The sequence below is a fragment of the Phragmites australis genome, chromosome 22 (genome assembly GCF_958298935.1).
Source record: "Phragmites australis chromosome 22, lpPhrAust1.1, whole genome shotgun sequence".
Taxonomy (NCBI): domain Eukaryota; kingdom Viridiplantae; phylum Streptophyta; class Magnoliopsida; order Poales; family Poaceae; genus Phragmites; species Phragmites australis.
This window is the reverse complement of record NC_084942.1, coordinates 18,830,855-18,848,357: the sequence shown is the minus strand read 5'-3', so window position 1 is coordinate 18,848,357 and position 17,503 is coordinate 18,830,855. Positions and strand designations below refer to the sequence as shown.

General features: G+C 44.2%; 1 protein-coding gene across 1 annotated transcript; it reads left to right on the top strand.

The window, feature by feature from the left end:
* The first annotated feature begins 8,799 nt into the window (after positions 1 to 8,799).
* LOC133904927 (uncharacterized) lies at positions 8,800 to 9,995 on the top strand. Its single transcript, XM_062346581.1, has 2 exons — positions 8,800 to 9,099; positions 9,257 to 9,995. The coding sequence occupies exons 1-2, from the start codon at positions 8,804 to 8,806 to the stop codon at positions 9,663 to 9,665; spliced, it is 705 nt and encodes a 234-aa protein (XP_062202565.1). The 5' UTR covers positions 8,800 to 8,803; the 3' UTR covers positions 9,666 to 9,995.
* Positions 9,996 to 17,503: the final 7,508 nt, after the last annotated feature.

The following is a 17,503-nucleotide window of genomic DNA, read 5'->3' as shown; positions in this document are numbered from 1 at the left end:
TAATATGTTTGTCAAGAATATGTCAGTAGATCTCATGGATGCAATACATAAAGAAGCCATCGAAGTTGGGACAAAGTTTAGTTGAATTGAAAATTTTTTCAGGAAAAATGACTATCCGGATGATCCGGTGCTCCGGGTATTTGCACTCACCGGAGCATCTCTGTCAAAGGGGGACATATGCATGAAAGCCTCATCGGATAGTCCAGTGACGAAGCAAGGCAACACCGGATAATACACCGGATAATGGACAGTGCAAATATGAAAAAAAAGCAGAAGACCCCATCGAATATTCCGACGATTGATTTGAACACACCGGAGGAAATCACCGGAGCATTGTTGATAAATGGGAGAATGCAGTGACCTAATCGGATGGTCTGGTGATGATATGATAAGCACCGGAGAAGACACCGAAGAAGGCACCAGAGCAATTTTTACAGAGAAGATGTTGGCTCGGATGGCTAAGATATACTCACTGGAAAGTCCGGTGATGAAGATGGAGTATATACCAGAGTGTCCGGTGTCCACAGAGGCTTGAATGGGGTTCCAACGGCTAATTTCTAAGGAAGTAGTCATCGGATGATCCGATGTTAGTACTATTGTTCTCACTGAATCATCCGATGTTAACAACTTTTCAGAGTCATTGGGTTAACGGCTAGTGTGCGAGTTTGAGACTATAAATACCCCTCCACTAAGTCATTTGAGTGTGTTGGAGTCCTGAGAAGTTCGTGTACACCTGAGAAGACATCCAAGCCACCAAAGTGCTTAAAGTGATTATCCAAGGCGATTAAGCACAAGATTAGTGAGTGATTAGTGCTTATAGACTTAGAGAGTGAGTTGCTAGGTGATTGCTGCCTAGAGAGTGGATTAAGGAGTGATCCAACAGTGTACCTCTTGGTACGCCGGGACCTTGGAGTCTTGGTGACTCGCCGGTAAGCCTTTTGACCCTCCGACTTGGTGTGGAGCGGCGGCAAGCCGATTGTGCGGGGACGCGGAGACCCTTGCCTTTGTGGCTCAAGCTCTGAAGTGATCACGGCAGCGAGGAATCGAAAGAGAGACTAGTGGTGAGACCTTGCCTTGGTAGTTTGGTGGCTCATCTAGGTGGAGGCCTTGTCTTTGTGACTTTGTGGCTCAAAGGTCATGACTGGGTGCCGACCGGAAGCATATCCTTTGTGGAGATCCAATGTGAATTAGGGGTGACATTCATGCCATCGATATCATGGGAAAAAAAACTTGTGCCAGGGAGTTTGCTCTCTCTACCTTATTTATGTTTCCGTATTTACTTATTTGCAATTTAACTTCTTAGATAGGTTCCAAATACTTTGATCGATAGAGTAGACATGCTAGATAAATCTAGAGTATATTTAGATAGAATTTGATATAGGTTTATCTTGTGTTATTTTTGGAGCTAAAATAGTTTTAAGTGTCATAATTCACCCTCATCTTAGGACGTCACCGATCCCTACAAATAGCTCAGTCATTGGCTTGGCAATCTTGAAGAAATTCTCGATGAACCGGCGGTAATAGCCCATAAGTCTGAGAAAACTCCGGATATCAGTGAAATTCTTGGGTTGAACCGAATTGAGAATCTCCTGCACCTTACTCGGGTCAACTGCTATACCATTTTCAGACAACACATGATCCAGAAAAGCGACCTCCTTGAGCTAAAACTCGCACTTGCTGAACTTGGCATATAGTTGGTGATCTCGAAAGTGACCAAGTACAACACGGAGGTGCTCTGCATGCTCTTCCTCAGTCTTAGAGTATATAAGAATGTCGTCGATGAAAACCATAGCATTGTCAAGTCCCTCCATAAACACATTGTTCATCAAATACATAAAGAATGCCAGCACATTCATCAAGCCAAAGGACATGACGGTGAACTCATAAAGTCCGTAACGAGTCGAGAAAGCTGTCCTTGGAATATCTTCCTGTCGGACCTTGATTTGATGATAGCCCAGTCTCAAGTCAATCTTCGAGAAAATCTGAGCACTGGTCAACTGATCGAATAGAATATCGATCCTAGGAAGCGGATACTTATTCTTGACCACGTCATCATTTAACGGACGGTAATCAACACACATCCACAGAGTACCATCCTTTTTCTTCACAAAGAGTACCGAACACCCCCAAGGTGAAGAACTAAGACGAATGAAACCCTTTGAAAGCAACTCTTGAATTTGTTTCTTCAACTCAACTAACTCTTTTGGCGGCATCTTATAAGACTTCTTCAAAATTAGGGCCGTTCTAGGAAAAATATCAATTGAGAATTCTACCGCTCGGTCGGGCGGCATTCTTGGTAACTCTTCTAGGAAGACATCAGAAAATTCACAAACAACCGGAATACTCAGAAGATCCATGGCTAAGACGCCTTGCAGGGCATAAAAGCAAGGATGGATCTCCTTAAGCTTCAAATGGACTTGGGTGTCGGACATGATATTAAGAGTGACAGTCCTAGGAGCACAATCAATAACAGCCTTATTTTTGGCAAGCCAATTCATTCCCAATACGGCATCCATTCCTCTAGTGTCCAGCAGGATCAAGTTTGCAGAAAACTGAACTTCCTCAATTAGAATCTCAGCTAAAGAAACGACACAGCTGGTTCTCAATATAACACCGGGTACATCAATATGATAAGAGGAAGGTAAAATCTTGGTGACATGCTGTGACTCGAGACGTAAATCTCTTTGACAAAACAATGAGATGCACCAGAACCAAAAAGTACAATTGCAGGGCATGAATTCACAAATAACATACCTATCAACACGTTATCTTTCTCATGAGCTTCCTCGGCGATGGTGTAGCGCACTCGGCCACACTTAGGGACGTACGTAGCTTGGGAGGCTTACTGAGGGGGTTGAGCTGACAGTGACGACCTTGGAGCAATCACCACGGCTCCTAGCTTTGGATAAGGGCAATCACACACATAATGCCCAACGCACCCACAGTTGTAGCACGAGCCGCCGGGACCACCAGTCACACTCGTTTGAGAACCGACGGGTCTCGGAGGATGTCCGTACAGAGCGGAGAAGGATGGACGTCGCACCGTCCACATCAGCTGTGGAGCAGTCAAGGCCGAAACATGAGATGGAGGAGGCTGACTCTCCATCTGTGCACGTTGAGAGCCCCTACCTATAGAAGGTGACGGAACCCTCTTGCACTTCTTCTCCTCCTAGTGGTCCTTCAGCTTGAACTCCATCGTGAGAGATGTGCTCACTAGCTTGTTGAAGTTGGTGAACTCATGAGCCAATAGCCGGTCTTGCATCTTGGAGTTGAGGTCGTTCACAAAGCGGTATTGATTTCTCTCATCGGTGTTGACTTCATCATGAGCATACTGTATAATGTGGTTGAACACCTAAACATACTCCATCACCAATCTGTCTCCTTGCTTGAGGTCCATAAATTCCCGCCTCTTGATCTCCATAAGGCCCTTAGGAATTTGAAAGTAATGGAATGCTTAGCGGAACTCCGTCCAAGACACCCTATGATTGGCGGGGTGCATGGACAAAAAGTTAGACCACCAAGCGTCTGTCGCCCCTTAGAGCTGATGGGCGGCGAAGAGCTCCTTCTCATGGTCCTCGCACCGAAGGAGCGTGAGCTTCTGCACGATGGTGCGAAGCCAATGATTAGAATCGAGGGGGTCCTCAACACGTGTGAAGGTAGGCGATTGAGTCCGTAGAAAATCCAAGAAGTCATCTCGGCGCCTGGCCCCATCTCCTCAATGAGGGGCTATGTTGCGCACGAGAGCCTTGAGGAGCGTCGTCTGAGCTTAACGGTTTTGTTCGATCTGCATAAGAACATCTGTCATACTAGGCGGTGGAGACGATGAAGGGTTGTTCTCATTGGAACCCTCAGGAAGGTCTCTGAGATTTTGGCGGGTTCTCATCCTGTTGTGATAATAAGATGAAGAGGGAAAAGTCAAACTCTGACATAGTATAATAGCATTAGCCAGATATCCTTTACTTGGACCCCATAACACCGTGTATTTGAAAAAATGCATGCATATGAGCTACAGAAAATAAAGGTATACTCGATTCCTATCTACACGTTTCTTTCTCGTACACGACTCCCTGCAACAAACATCAAGATTACAGGCATTTATACGTACAATAGTTTTCAATCATCACCCTTCATTCTACCCTTTTATTTCTCGCACGAACAGTGTGAGTTGCACAAGCATCATTTCATACATTGTTGCCAATGTATTCATGTCTCATACCATCACCTCACAAGACACCCTATGTAAACGTCACATGGGTAGACGACAATATCTACCATCGTATGATGAATGTTCATACATTATGGTTAATATCTTCACTTCCCGTACCATCACCATACGGGACACATCAGGGCCCTACCTTGCACTGATTGAGCCCTCGATATTTACTACCATCAGGATGTGTTCCTTACCTTTTTCATTGATGCAACATGATTCATGACAAGGAACATCACAATACGAAACTAAATGACATAAGCATCGCACACAATAACGCATTACACTTAGGGGCATAATATAACAAGTTCATACATATTAATCATGTGGAGACATAAATTTTTTTTAATAGGTTGCTTAGTGGATTTGACATTTTACTAAGCCACGTTCTAAGTGTTTTTAGGCTACTTCATTAAATTAGGCTATGATACCAGCTGTGGGAAAACCGTCCAAATAACATTTTAGTTAATTACTAAGTCAATCATTTACTTAATCACGATTTCAACAATTAACCAGAATATCATCTCGGTAGTCTCGGCACGTTTTTTACGCCTAAGATCAGAACACATACCTTTCCAACATAAGAAATTATAAACCAAGCTTAATAAAAAGTGAGTAATTAAATCATATTACAAGTTCTTAACCATGTACAAGTTTAACAATTTACAACAAAAGAGATCTAGGAGGATACTAAAACTGATCAACTCCTAGCCAAAAGAGAAACTACGTAGCAAAAATAAAAGCTAAAGACAGTAAAAAATGCGTGAAGCCATATGCCCTTAGGCTTCACCCCAAAAGCACGACCTCCGAGTGGTTGCCTACTCATTCCCGCCGCTAGCATCGGCGAGCGCGAAGTAGCCAAACACTACCTTTTCCCCACATGCAAAACCTATAGAGCAGCTGAGTATAAAGGTACTCGCAAGACTTAATCCATACAGAATATATATAGATAACCCGACTCCAATGATTATGCATTGGGCTATTAGCAAGAAAAAATACCACAAGATTGATTAAAATATATGCACCCACAAGGTAGACACATATGTGCGAGCATCTAAACATAACCAATGTACTCTTATAAACCTGTAACTACCAATCTGTACATAAATGTAAATAGAACCACAATAATACATCAATAGACAGCCATCAACATTACCCACATCCCATCCATACCACCACCCCACATTCATAATTCTACGACCGACGCAAATGGACAGAAGCATGCTCATGACTGAGAGCGCGATAATTCAAATTATTTTTACACCCTACAGGGGGTACTCCTTTACCTACACGACTTGAGGATCATACGACTCACGTGTCCACACAGGCCCACGCAAAGGGTACTCATGTCAACCTTTCCTAATAAGCTCCAACCATTTAATCATGCATTGATAGGTGCGAGGGTCATCAAGAACTACTCCCGGAGCAGACTGAATACCCATACAAACCCGCCCGCTCACACCATCGACTCGCATGCCAAAAGGTCATAACTACAAAGGTATTCGACTTAACATTTCCATATGCAACATGTAGTAAGTATGAAAAGTGCTAAAGCCAACTGGACCGATGAACGGTGCTTAACTGATGCAAAGCGGTCTATGGTTTCCGTGCTCCTCTCCCGAACTACCCTAAGGAACTCCTCTAAGGCAGAAGACACCCCTAACACTGCTCACATCTTGTCTCATCCCACCATCGACGTTGTGATCACTATTTGTAAACAATAAGTAAGCCCTAAGCTCGCAAACAATAGTTGCACCATCGCTTTACTTCTACCGAGGACCTATGTATTGCTAAGTATTTCGAATAACTTTCAATTTAGACATAAAAATATTATCAAGGCTACAAGGATATAGATTGTCAAATAACCAAGGTAGAAAAATACATCACATAGGGTCTACCCATATAAGCCATATAAGCCTAGCATCAACTCATTCAGCATGCAAACTTACATAAAACATAATTTATCAATTTTAGACTTCACAATTCAAATCAAATGATGCAATATACTTAGATACTTGCCTTGCTGCTATGGGGTTTGCCTGATACTTCCCGCACAATACTCACAAAACTCCGGAAGATTAGCGTCGCCTTCACTCGTTTGGACCATCGGCACAACGCCCTCTAAATGAATCAAAATGCATTGCATTAACAAATGAACGATGGAAAAACATGCAAATGATGCATGCTTGAAGTATAATAGAGGGTCGTGTTTTGAAAACATTTGCAAATGACCGCTAAGTGATTAGGGTTTTGAAGTTCAAAACCTTAGAACAAGGTAACTAAGTATACCTAGCCTTAACAGGCTGGCAGTCAGACCGATGTAGAGGTGACAGTCTGACCGACGACCAGCAGAGAGTTTTGGCCTCTAGCGGTTTGACCGTAGGCATGGTGGCGATCAGACCGCTCACCAACGATCAGACCGACCCTAATGGTGGTCAATCTCATGTATAAATTTTTAACTTGGATTCTTCGATCCTAACTGGCGATCAGACCGACCCTAGTGGCGGTCAGACCGTCAGACATTGTCGACAGCGCCTTTGGGGGGTCAGCGGCGAGGACTCCGGCGAAACCTTCGACAACAAAAGATACCAAAATGCTCTATGGGACTAGTGTTGTGTTCCTAAAGTGATTTGGATATCATTCACCGAGCTAAATTCAAAATACCTCATGTATTGGTTCTAGGCTAGGTTGAACTTGGGCCTAAACGACATAAGGGTCGAATTGAGCTCGGAAAAAAAATAGTGAAACGGTAGGGGATAGCTCACCTCAGCTTATAGAAGTTTTCTATTGGATTGGAATGGTTCGGGGAGGCTCTAATTCATGGATCGACTCCCGGAGAGATTGATGAGCATGAGGTCGATGAACTGGTCTCCGGCGAGGGAGAAGCGATGGAAATTTGGAGAAGTTCTCCAGAAAGCTCGTGGGAGTTCCCACCTCTAATCTCTAGCCTCCAAACGCGGTGAACAGGCCTCTATTTCTCTCTCTAGGGTCGAGTGAGAGAAAAGTGAGAGGGAGAAAGAAAAAAAAGTGATCGATCTACTTAACCCGAGCCTCTGTGTGCTGGCGATCAGACCTCAAGCTCAGGCGGTCAAATCGTGAAAAATCCACGTGGCAGCCCACGTGGTAGCGCACCTGATGATCAGACCATGAGTGACTCCAGTCATATTGCGAGAGGTTTTTTTGCTAAAATTTTCCTAAGTCTCCTCTTATCATAATCCTTCTGTTTTTTTCTTTCTCCAAAGTATTTAGGAATTCTCTAAAGTGTTCTAAATTATCACTAGGCTATTTAAAACATGTTTGACTAGTTTTTGATAGATAAATACATATAAGTATATCCGATAACGATTATACATATATAATTACGTAATTAATATTTTAGATCGTGAGCGCAGACCGAGCACCTCGAGGCCGTCGAAGTGCTACTCGATGTGTTGTAATACCGAGGTTGACGGTTTGCTTTTTTTTTCGCGACATGACATGAACTAACAAAAAATATTTTTAGCATAAATTGAAAAATGCCGCCTTATTTTCTTTTCTCGTGACACGAGATGAACTGTGTCAATTCCTACTCATTTTAAATATATGATTTTTTGGTACAGATTTACGTAGGAAGAATATTTCGTACTCTCTTTGTCTGAAAATATGTAACATTTTAAGAATCAAATGGTCATTGTTTTCTTAACTTTGACTGCAATTGTGTGCAAGACTATGTAGACTGGCCACACAAAAGTAGTACCATTAATGATTATAATTTTCTTCACAAGGAGCACTTTGAAAATATAACTTGTTCTATACTTTTTAACTAACATATTTGATGGTTTACGTCTCTCGTTGGAGACCGTGACATGTTCAAAGAGTGATATGTTTTCGAAGAGGTAAGTGTGAAATTGTTCACTCCATATCATTTAGTGTTGTCAGAAATGTCAAGGTCCCGAGTTCGAATATAAATATTTTACTAGGGTACATAGACACATAGTTTATTAAGATGATTTATTTATTTTGAGATTTGTACTTAGATATGTAAGTGAAAAAAATTATAGATATATGAGAGAATCAATAAATTGATATGTATCACGAGAGAGATAAATAACTGAGATAGCTCATCCGTGTGTAAGGACATATGGAGTTGCATCTCTAAGCTCTAGTGACATCATGTTCCTGCACGTTACCAGTGCAATGGACTTAAATGGTCTGTTTGTTTGCTGCTTTTGTTTTTGATTTTTTTTAAAAACTATGTTTTTGATTTTTCTAAAAAGCTATTTTAAATTTTAGTTGTTAGTTTTTATAAACTTTTTTTAACTTTTTAGCACGTAACTTCTTAAAAAAGCTACATTCAATCAGCTTCTCGACTTCTATTTTATTTCTCGTAAATAAATTTCTGATTTCTTTATAAACCACTTTTTAATAATTTATTTATTTGAACTTCTAACTCTGGCACCAGAGAAATTACATTTAGGCAAAAACAGAAATAACAAACAAACAGATCTATAGTCTTACAATTAGGCCAACCTCAGTTCTCAACTTCTCATGTTGTACAAAATTGAAGTCAAAGTCAACCTCTGCCCAACTCTCCAAATCTTTGACCTCTATGGAATGCAATGCAACGGTGCAAGTGCAAGTGCTTTCCCACCCCCACTCCACTTGCCCACCACTCAACTGCTAACTCGCAGCCTAATCTCATTGCTCAGATCTCAAGCTCTAGATCTCCTCTTCAAATCGGGCTCATTTCTACCAAAACTAACCACAACGCAGTCCAAAGACTACTTGTGCGCGCGCGTGCAGGAGATGGCCGGCGCCGACGGCCGGCAGCTCCGGGACCTCACGCGGCGGGCTGCGTCCTTGCTGCGCATGGCGCGGCTGGCGCTCACCGGCGCCACCCCGGCGCATCTGTAAGTTCTCCCCGTCCTGTCCTTCTGTCCATCGCCACCGCGGTTCCCTGCGACACCATCTTGTGCTGGTCAGCTGATCAGTTATCTGATTCCACCGCGGTTCTTGTCACGGTGGTCAGCTAATTTCTTGTCTCTGCAATCAAACCGATGCACGCAGGCTCGCGGAAGGGGAGGTCATCGACGGCGGCAGCTGCAACCCGCGTTATGAGAGCATCAGCACCGAGGCCGACCTCGAATCCGACGGCGAGAAAGACGAATCGGGGCTGCTCCTGGCCGACGATGACGACTCCAGGACAGGAAGCTTGTCTGAGAATAATACTCGTCTCGTCTGTGGTGGTGCCGGTGACATGAGCAACAAGTCTCAGCTCAGGCACCGACCTGCAACGGCCGGCGCTGCGTTACTTCGTTCTGAAAACGTTGCGGCGCCGGAGGAGGAGTCGGCTCAGCCATTGATGCCGCGCCGCGGCGCCAAACGGGTGAACGATGTGGAGACGGTGGTGGATCATCCTTTCGGGTGTGATCGCCGCGGGAGGGAGGCGTCGTCGTTGTTGCTTCTTTCTTCCTAGTCATCTACTCACTGAAGAAAAGGGTGCAGCTACCTGATTACCTGAACTGAAGAAGCTATACGATGTATGCTTCCTAGCCATTGTTATAGTGTGAAGACTGAACGGACACACAGCTTCTTTTTTCAATGGAATTGGAAGGGGATTATATGAAAAACTTGAGTAGGAATATGGTGGGATACACGGACGTTATTTTGGAATTCAAAGGACATCTGTGTTACTTGACATTTGTGTCTATTTTTTTGCCGAATTAGATACTCTGAATCTGAATCAGATTCTAATATCTGAGTTATATCTCGTGTGTTTAAATTTTTTTTACAAAATTGGACACCCGAATCTGAATTGGATTCTAACAGCTGTGTCCGTGTGCAGGTAGCACTAAGTGCGAGAGAACATGCACACAGCTGAAGTTGCACCAAGTCTGTTGGTTGTTACATCATATCATTGCATGGGTGTGGATATGAAAGTCAGATTAACCGAGCAATATCTACTGCATGCATGACTTGGAACTTATCGGTACTTACCCATTGTTTCAGTGTGTTGTGGTTAGTGTCCCCTCAAATATTTTGCGATGTATCTATTCTGAATGATTCTGCAGGCGCCAAAATGCGAAGCTCGCCATCAGCAGTGTCCCATGCTTTGGCAGGCAGCAATCAGCATGAAAATATGGCATCAAAGAGATTGCTGCAGTTGTTAATTTACAAAATATCGATGAAGAAACTTTTTTCTCGTGTAGCATACTGGCATTCCCTTTTTCCCAACCACTGTATTTCCCCTTGTTTTTTCCACAACGCTTGGAAATATGTGCCTTTCTCAGGCCCAGGATGAGCCTGGCTGTTGTTACAGGCCAGTCATCGTCTTCAACAAGACTGCTGCTTCAGAAGTTCGCTAAAGCTTTCACATCAAAACGAAGGAGACGCCATGCGCGTTGTTCCTTTCGAATCTTCATATGTATAAGTGGTGCCACGTTCAATAACGTGTCTGTCTAGTGTGTTCCTTTGAGGAAACAAGAAAGAGCTACTTTACGGTACTTTGGAAAAGTACTGATAGGTATAAAGAAATTCTAGTTGAGGCGAGAAGATACCAAAACTTCACATTGATATCTTGGTACCTCTCCAAGGATCGTAAAAAAAAAATTTAAAAAAAAACCTCAATGAGAAAACATCAACTACCATTTGGTGTTAGCTTTCATATCTGTTTCAGCACTGAAAATGTTCTGATGATATCCTCCGGTGTAGCCACTATACTCACCGGACCTTTCGGTGTATTGATCTCTAATTTCATCCGAAAAATTGCTCTTTGCAAGAAATAGTCCGATGAGTATACACTGCCCACATCAGAACTTCCGGTGAACACCAGAATATCCGATATTCACACCGGATGTGTAATTTTTCTGTGTACAAAGAAAAATTCGCTAATTCCAAACACCGCCAACTCGAGTTAGACAAGAACAAGAACAAACATCCATAAACACATGCTAACCAAGTTCAAGACGCATCAATTGTTATCAATGCCTCATCACATACAAACCAAGACACTTCTCCACTTGGTTTGTCAGGGGCTAGAGGCTCAAGCCCCTTGTTACATACCCGATCAGTAAAGCTTCAATTCAACACCAACCGATGCATGCATTGCAAGTTCCAGGCTTGAATACAGGTTATAGGGATACAATTTGAGAAAGAAAGAACTCTAAGGACTAGGAAGAAGCATTAGACTCGGGACGAGCAAGGGGATGGAAATAGAGAAGGAAGCACAGGGGTGGATCAGAGCTTGAGGAAAAAGAAGGCATTGTTCCTATTTTTTATTCTTCGATCCAGTGAGCTATTGAGGCCTCGCTTCTTTTGTAGTACCAATGTTCCTAGCCACTTGGGCTCAAAGCCGACCCATCTATCTAGCCTGGTAGCCAGTCCAATGTAGGCCCATGACCATGACATTCCTTCCTCCTTAGAATCGGCTTTTCCCCAAGCTGATGCCAAATAACCTCCATGATCCGACGGTATACGACGTTCCTTGACGGTGGTGAACTGAACATCTTGAGCACTTGAACTCACTGAAGAATAATGCATCTTGTACCTCATATAGCATAACACTTCATGAAACACAACATCCTTTAGGAAGAGAACAATTCCCGTGCGATATCCATTGCCTTTTGTTTGCACCAGATGCAAGTTCAAGCACCTCCAATACCATCGCAGCACAAGCTTTAGGAGAGTTTCATTTAACTTCTCGTGCAGTTTGAATATACTCCATGAAACATAAGTGCAGACCAAGGTCCCAACTAAACTATGAGGAGCAGAGAAGATAGTTGTACCAATGTACTAGCATATGAAAACACTTCAGCTGAATAATCTCTTGTATTGATCCCTCCACTTATCTCTGGACTTTACACAAATTCAGCCCACCCTGTTCAACCTCACGACCACCTCAATTATACTTCTATGATAACAGTAGTAGGACACATGCTCTGGATAATCTTCAATCTATTGTCTTGACAAATCAAAATTGCACTCCTCCGAATTGTTGATTCTGTGCAGAATGTGCTCTAATTATTGATCAAAATGTCCAAGCACACTATCAATTGATGTAACAAGCTCCACTCATACCAGCTTGAGAAGACATGCACAACAAACAAATTATGAAGATGTTGCTTTAGAACCATGCAAAGCTCATCACTAATGCCCCTAATAGAATTGAACAACTTATCACTTCTTTGCTTTGAACAACTTATCACTTCTTTGCTTTGGTAGTGGCCAAGGAGGCAAGAGTAATATTGCACCGTCACTACAATTTTGAGGCCAATGTAATAGCAGCACCACCATCGAACCCATATTGCACTCATAGATTGTGTCTTCTCTCCACCAATCTCCGGTCATCAATATATCCAACTATAGAAAGCCTTTATGAATTAGCTCGCTTGAAAACATCACTTGCAAAGATTCATTGCCCTCCACGACTGAAATAATATCCCTTTTCATTGCTCCATCCCATTTTCTATCACCTTGAGCATCAGATTCTGCACCAACTAAGTCTGCGCTTGCTGATTCTAGGGGAAATTGCATCTAGCTCATCTCCTCCTTGTTCTTAAGTAGTAGCATGCATTTCCAATGCTCCTCAATAAGATGTACAAAATTGGTAGCAGGAGCTTCAGACAACTTTGCAAATGAACATGGCGCTGCTATTTCAATTGGAGCAAAGAGAATGCTTACTAACTTGAATTGTACACATTTGACAATCCACTGGAGAGCAGTTGCCTATATTTGAGATGGACCTTCAGTATCATGACCACTTGTAAACTTAGACTTGCTGCTCATGAACTCTAGCCTAGGTGGTGGCCATGGTTGTGGAAGCTTCACTTCCACACAACTACTCCCAATGTTTAGCGGTGGCCAAGATGATGACAGCAGACCCTCAGACACTTCATTAAACACCTTTTGACCAATTGGTGAACCTTCATTTAAGCTCATGGTGTCAGGGAAGTACTCCTTAATGCTTGAAATAAGGGGATCAAAGACAAGCATGTCATTGCTATCAGTGAGCAACTCTCGAATAGAACGCCATGGAGTTAGAGGTCGCAATGGCACTGGTGGAGTGCCTAAGAGCATCGTCACCTCACATAACATGGCTAGACCCAACCATGGTGGCCATGATGGCGGTCTGGACACTTAAACCCTAGCCATAGGCATGATGATGTGGACGTCGGTTACAACGGCATGAGTGGTGTCGAACTTTAGGTTGGTGAAGTAGCAGCCTCTGCAATCGACGAGCAAGAAGACAGGGAGGAACGATAGGTTAGTGCAGCAGAGCAAGGCCACCTCGTCCATCGTATTCGCCACCTTCTCCAGCATGATCGAACCGAGCTCTTCTCTAGACAGAGACGCTCTCCGGCTTCAACCATTCGTATCGCCCTTTGTCACACCCGGTTTCAAAAGAACAAACCAGATACATACCACATATATGTCAGGATCAAGTTTCATACATGTGGTGACTTCATAAGTGATAACACAACAGTGTCATTACATAACGATAAGATTCATTACAAAAGGACCCGTATGTCTTAAAGAAAGCACTAAGATAACTTACAGCGATAGTGGGTCCTCCATCCATCCACATGCATTGTCCGGAGGAGCGCCAGGACATGGTCTTCAGGTTGAAATCTTCCTTCATCTAAAACTCAGCTCCATCGGTTGGGATATCCTCAAAGTTCTCACCTTCGGAGCAATATCAAGAGGTTGGGATAAGGCAAGTGTGAGTACATGGAGTACTCAGCAAGTGTGGAAAAATATGACATGAATGCTTAAGGAAAGAAAGGCTTAACTCAGATATACTGCATCTATGTCATCCTATTCTAGGACTTAGCAATCCTATTGACTATGTGTGATGACACCAACATTAAAAAAAATAGCTTATCGGATTCCATCCGACTACCAGACTCACCATATATTCCATATTCGGCTACCAACTCATCGGAGTACCACCACCCGACTACTCAAAACCAACCATCCAAGATCCTCACTAATCATGAAGAAGTCCAAGTCCGCTCTTGACCATGAGCATGCTTGATCGATCAGTTTTGTACTCTGCAGAGGTTGCACACTTTACCCATGAGTCGTAATTCTTATTTTTCTTCACACTTCCGGGTATAGAGTCGGGGTCTCACTACAAGGCCTTTACAAAACACCTCCAAATCTATATGCACCAACTAAGGTTTCACCACTAACAGAGATTCCATCCACTACAAGGCCCCCTCTTGTGTCACTCAACCGTCCATTGGTACGTACAGAATAAGGAGAAGATCTAATTAATTGACCAGACAGTACCCATATAAGCCTCGTGGTTGCACTGCTCAGTTGGTCCTTAGGATCTAAAGCATGTATTCGCACATTCCAAATGAGCACACATCAGCCATACCAACCAAACCAACCTGCCTAGATCCCTATGATCTATGTTGCTACAAAAGATTACCCAACCCGATTTATGTTGCATAGACCATCAATCAGATCAACACTTAACCCACCCGACTCGACAGCATGACTAAGCATTGCTACCCCTGACACATAGACTACAACACAAGCGATAAGGATAATCACGAAAAGTACTAATAAACCCTAAACATGGGATTCATATTGAAAAGCAAGCATCTAGAAAGTAAAAGATACATTTTTCTACAATAGGATCAATATGATCAAGGACACTTGCATTCAACAGCGGGTTACTCAAACTCTTCAAAAGTCTGGTCCTACAAGTTCACAAACTACTCGTCTCCTATTGCAATCATGCACATAAAAAATAAGTAAGCACAAACATCTAAGAAAAATACACCAAATAGTAGCAAAGCACTATAAAAAGTCTACTAATGGAAAGTACTCATTGCTACAATCGTGTGAGCACAAGAATTACCTAAAACGAAGCTATAATAGAAAAGTTATACGGGTTTGAAGCTTTAGGGGCCTTTCTGTAAAATAATAGGGATATTTAGTAAAAATAGAAAGTTCCATAAACTTATTTGTAATTATATAAAAGTTTAGGGGGCTAAAAGTAAAATAACAGTACTGACAGGGGCATTTTTGTGAAAATAGAAGAGTTTAGGAACCTAAATGTAAGATTACCTAATTTTAGAGAATAAAAGAGTTTATTTTTGTATTGAAAACCCTATTTATTATGTAAGCATGATGTCATCGCTGACTGGGCCTGCTGATCGGGCTCGAATGTGTTAACGTGGCTTGCCACGTCGGATAAGGCTGCTGATGTTGCTGCGACACATGGCGCTGACGTGGTAAGGCTGACTGGGGTACCTTTATTAAAATCTAATCCATTGATCTCAAAACCGACGGCTATGATTCAAATGGGCGAGGGGGTATTTAAACCTCTAATCTTGACCGCATACAAGGGATCTGATGGCTCAGGGCGATTAGGGTGGGTTTGGCGGCTGGCGGCTACACGAAAATGGTGGCGCTGTCGCGGGCATGGATGGAGCATTGCTGGAGAAGCTCGATCTAGCGCTACGAGCTACCAAACATAACAGGAAATGGTCCAAAATAGAGAGGAGGGATAGGGGGTCTCACCGAAGCTTCGAGGCGGTCAGAGGTGGCTCGGTGGTGGCCGATGATGGTGAGATGGTGGTGGTGAGGACGGAGCTCGGCGGGGGCTCAGCTGCGGTGACGGAGAAGCAAAAACGATGGTCGAGGGAGCTTTCTCGGGGTCCTGCGATGCCGAAGAACCGTTCAGTGGGCCTCGAGGCGCAACGAAGAAGGCGGGTGATGGTGTGCGATCGTGAAACTCACCCAAGCTTTGTGGAGGGTGGCTTGCGGCGACGGAACATCGTCGAGGAGCGGCGGAGAAGATCCCCTACGCTCCTGCGAAGCCAACGGCAGGCTCGAGGTCGCTGAGGAGAGCTTGGACATGGCAAACGGTGTGCGGTAGTGCTCTGCTTGTCGACAATGGCAGTGGTGAGGCTGCGGGGCTAGGGGAACAGGAGGGCAGCAGGGTGCTGCAGAGGCCATTTTATAGCACAAAGAGGGAGTAGCATCTTTGCAAAGTCATGGGGGTGCGGAGGCGGATCGTGGGCGTGGCGGTTCCAGCCAGCGGTTGCGGGCACGGCATGCGGGAGCGAGAGTGAGAACAGGCGTGCGGGAGCGAGAGTGAGCACAGGCGTGGGCACGAAGGGAGCGGGAGGTTGGGGCTGACAGGTGGGCCCGACTTGCCAGTGAGAGAGCGAGCGGGGCTTTGAGCATAAGGAGATGGGTCGGGTAGGTAGTAAGGAACGGGCATCACACCCCTCAACGCCACTTGTCTCTCACCGAAGATAGCAATGACACACCGGACGGTGTCGGTGTTTGTGACATGCTTTTTGGCGCCGTCGAGCGCGATGGCTAACAAGCCCCCCGCGGTGGCCTGGTCGATCACCATTGCGACACGAAGCTCCAGGTCATGGCGTGCCTTGGCGGAGGCTTTGGTGATTACTGCGACGTGGAGGAGGTGGCATAGGAAATCTAACAGGAGTGGCGCGTCAGTTGCAGATGGGAACACGGTCATGATAGACTCGAGAAGCACACAACACTCCCTGTCTTGGGGGTCGATGAGGACTTCGGTCAACATGAGCTCCATGTAGGCCATGGCCACAGTGGCAAGCACCTCTGGGTCGGCATGGCGGCAGCACAACACGGAGATGACCTTTCGGAAGGATGCCAACAAGAGGGAGGTCATGCATCTAGGTGGCACCACCATCACAGGGTAGTTGAGGCATCTCGTCGAATGTCTGGCGAGCATCTTCTTGGGGATGTTGGTGGCCGTGATGTGGGTCGCGAGGTCGGTGTACCGGGTAGGAGTGGAGGCAGAGATAGCGATGGATGACGCTAAGGGAGCGATCATAGACTCGATGGGGTTAGAGACGAAGTTGTCGCTGGTGGAGACCTCATTATTCGCGATGGCTACGGGCATGGTTGGTGATGAGTGTGTCGCCATGGGATAGAGCGATGGTCAGTAGCTCAGACGCCATCGTCTTCATCTCTAGCTTCAAGGGATCAGGAGCGCTCAACGCCATCTTCAACTTATTCACGATTCACACAACTTGTTGGTGAGTAGGCCTACTCGACGATCTTCTCCCACAACATAGCAACCCGATCTTCAAACACCTCCTCCATAGCACAAACTCCATAAATCGGATGACTCTGATGCCAATTGTTATCAGTAAAGCTTCAATTCAATACCAACCAATATTTATCATCTCCCACTCATCTATGGAGATCATGCTCCTATTTTAGCCATTCCTTTCTCTAGCAATGCAAGAAGGAAAAGGAATTTTAAATTTGAAAACTTGTGGCTTTCTGAGAAAGATTTCCAAG

Bases quoted from the DNA above. Each gene is read 5' to 3' on its own strand.
- LOC133904927 (XM_062346581.1), top strand. From the start codon at position 8,804: ATGCAATGCAACGGTGCAAGTGCAAGTGCTTTCCCACCCCCACTCCAC. The intron at 9,100-9,256 runs GTAAGTTCTCCC...CGATGCACGCAG, and splicing joins GGCGCCACCCCGGCGCATCT to GCTCGCGGAAGGGGAGGTCA.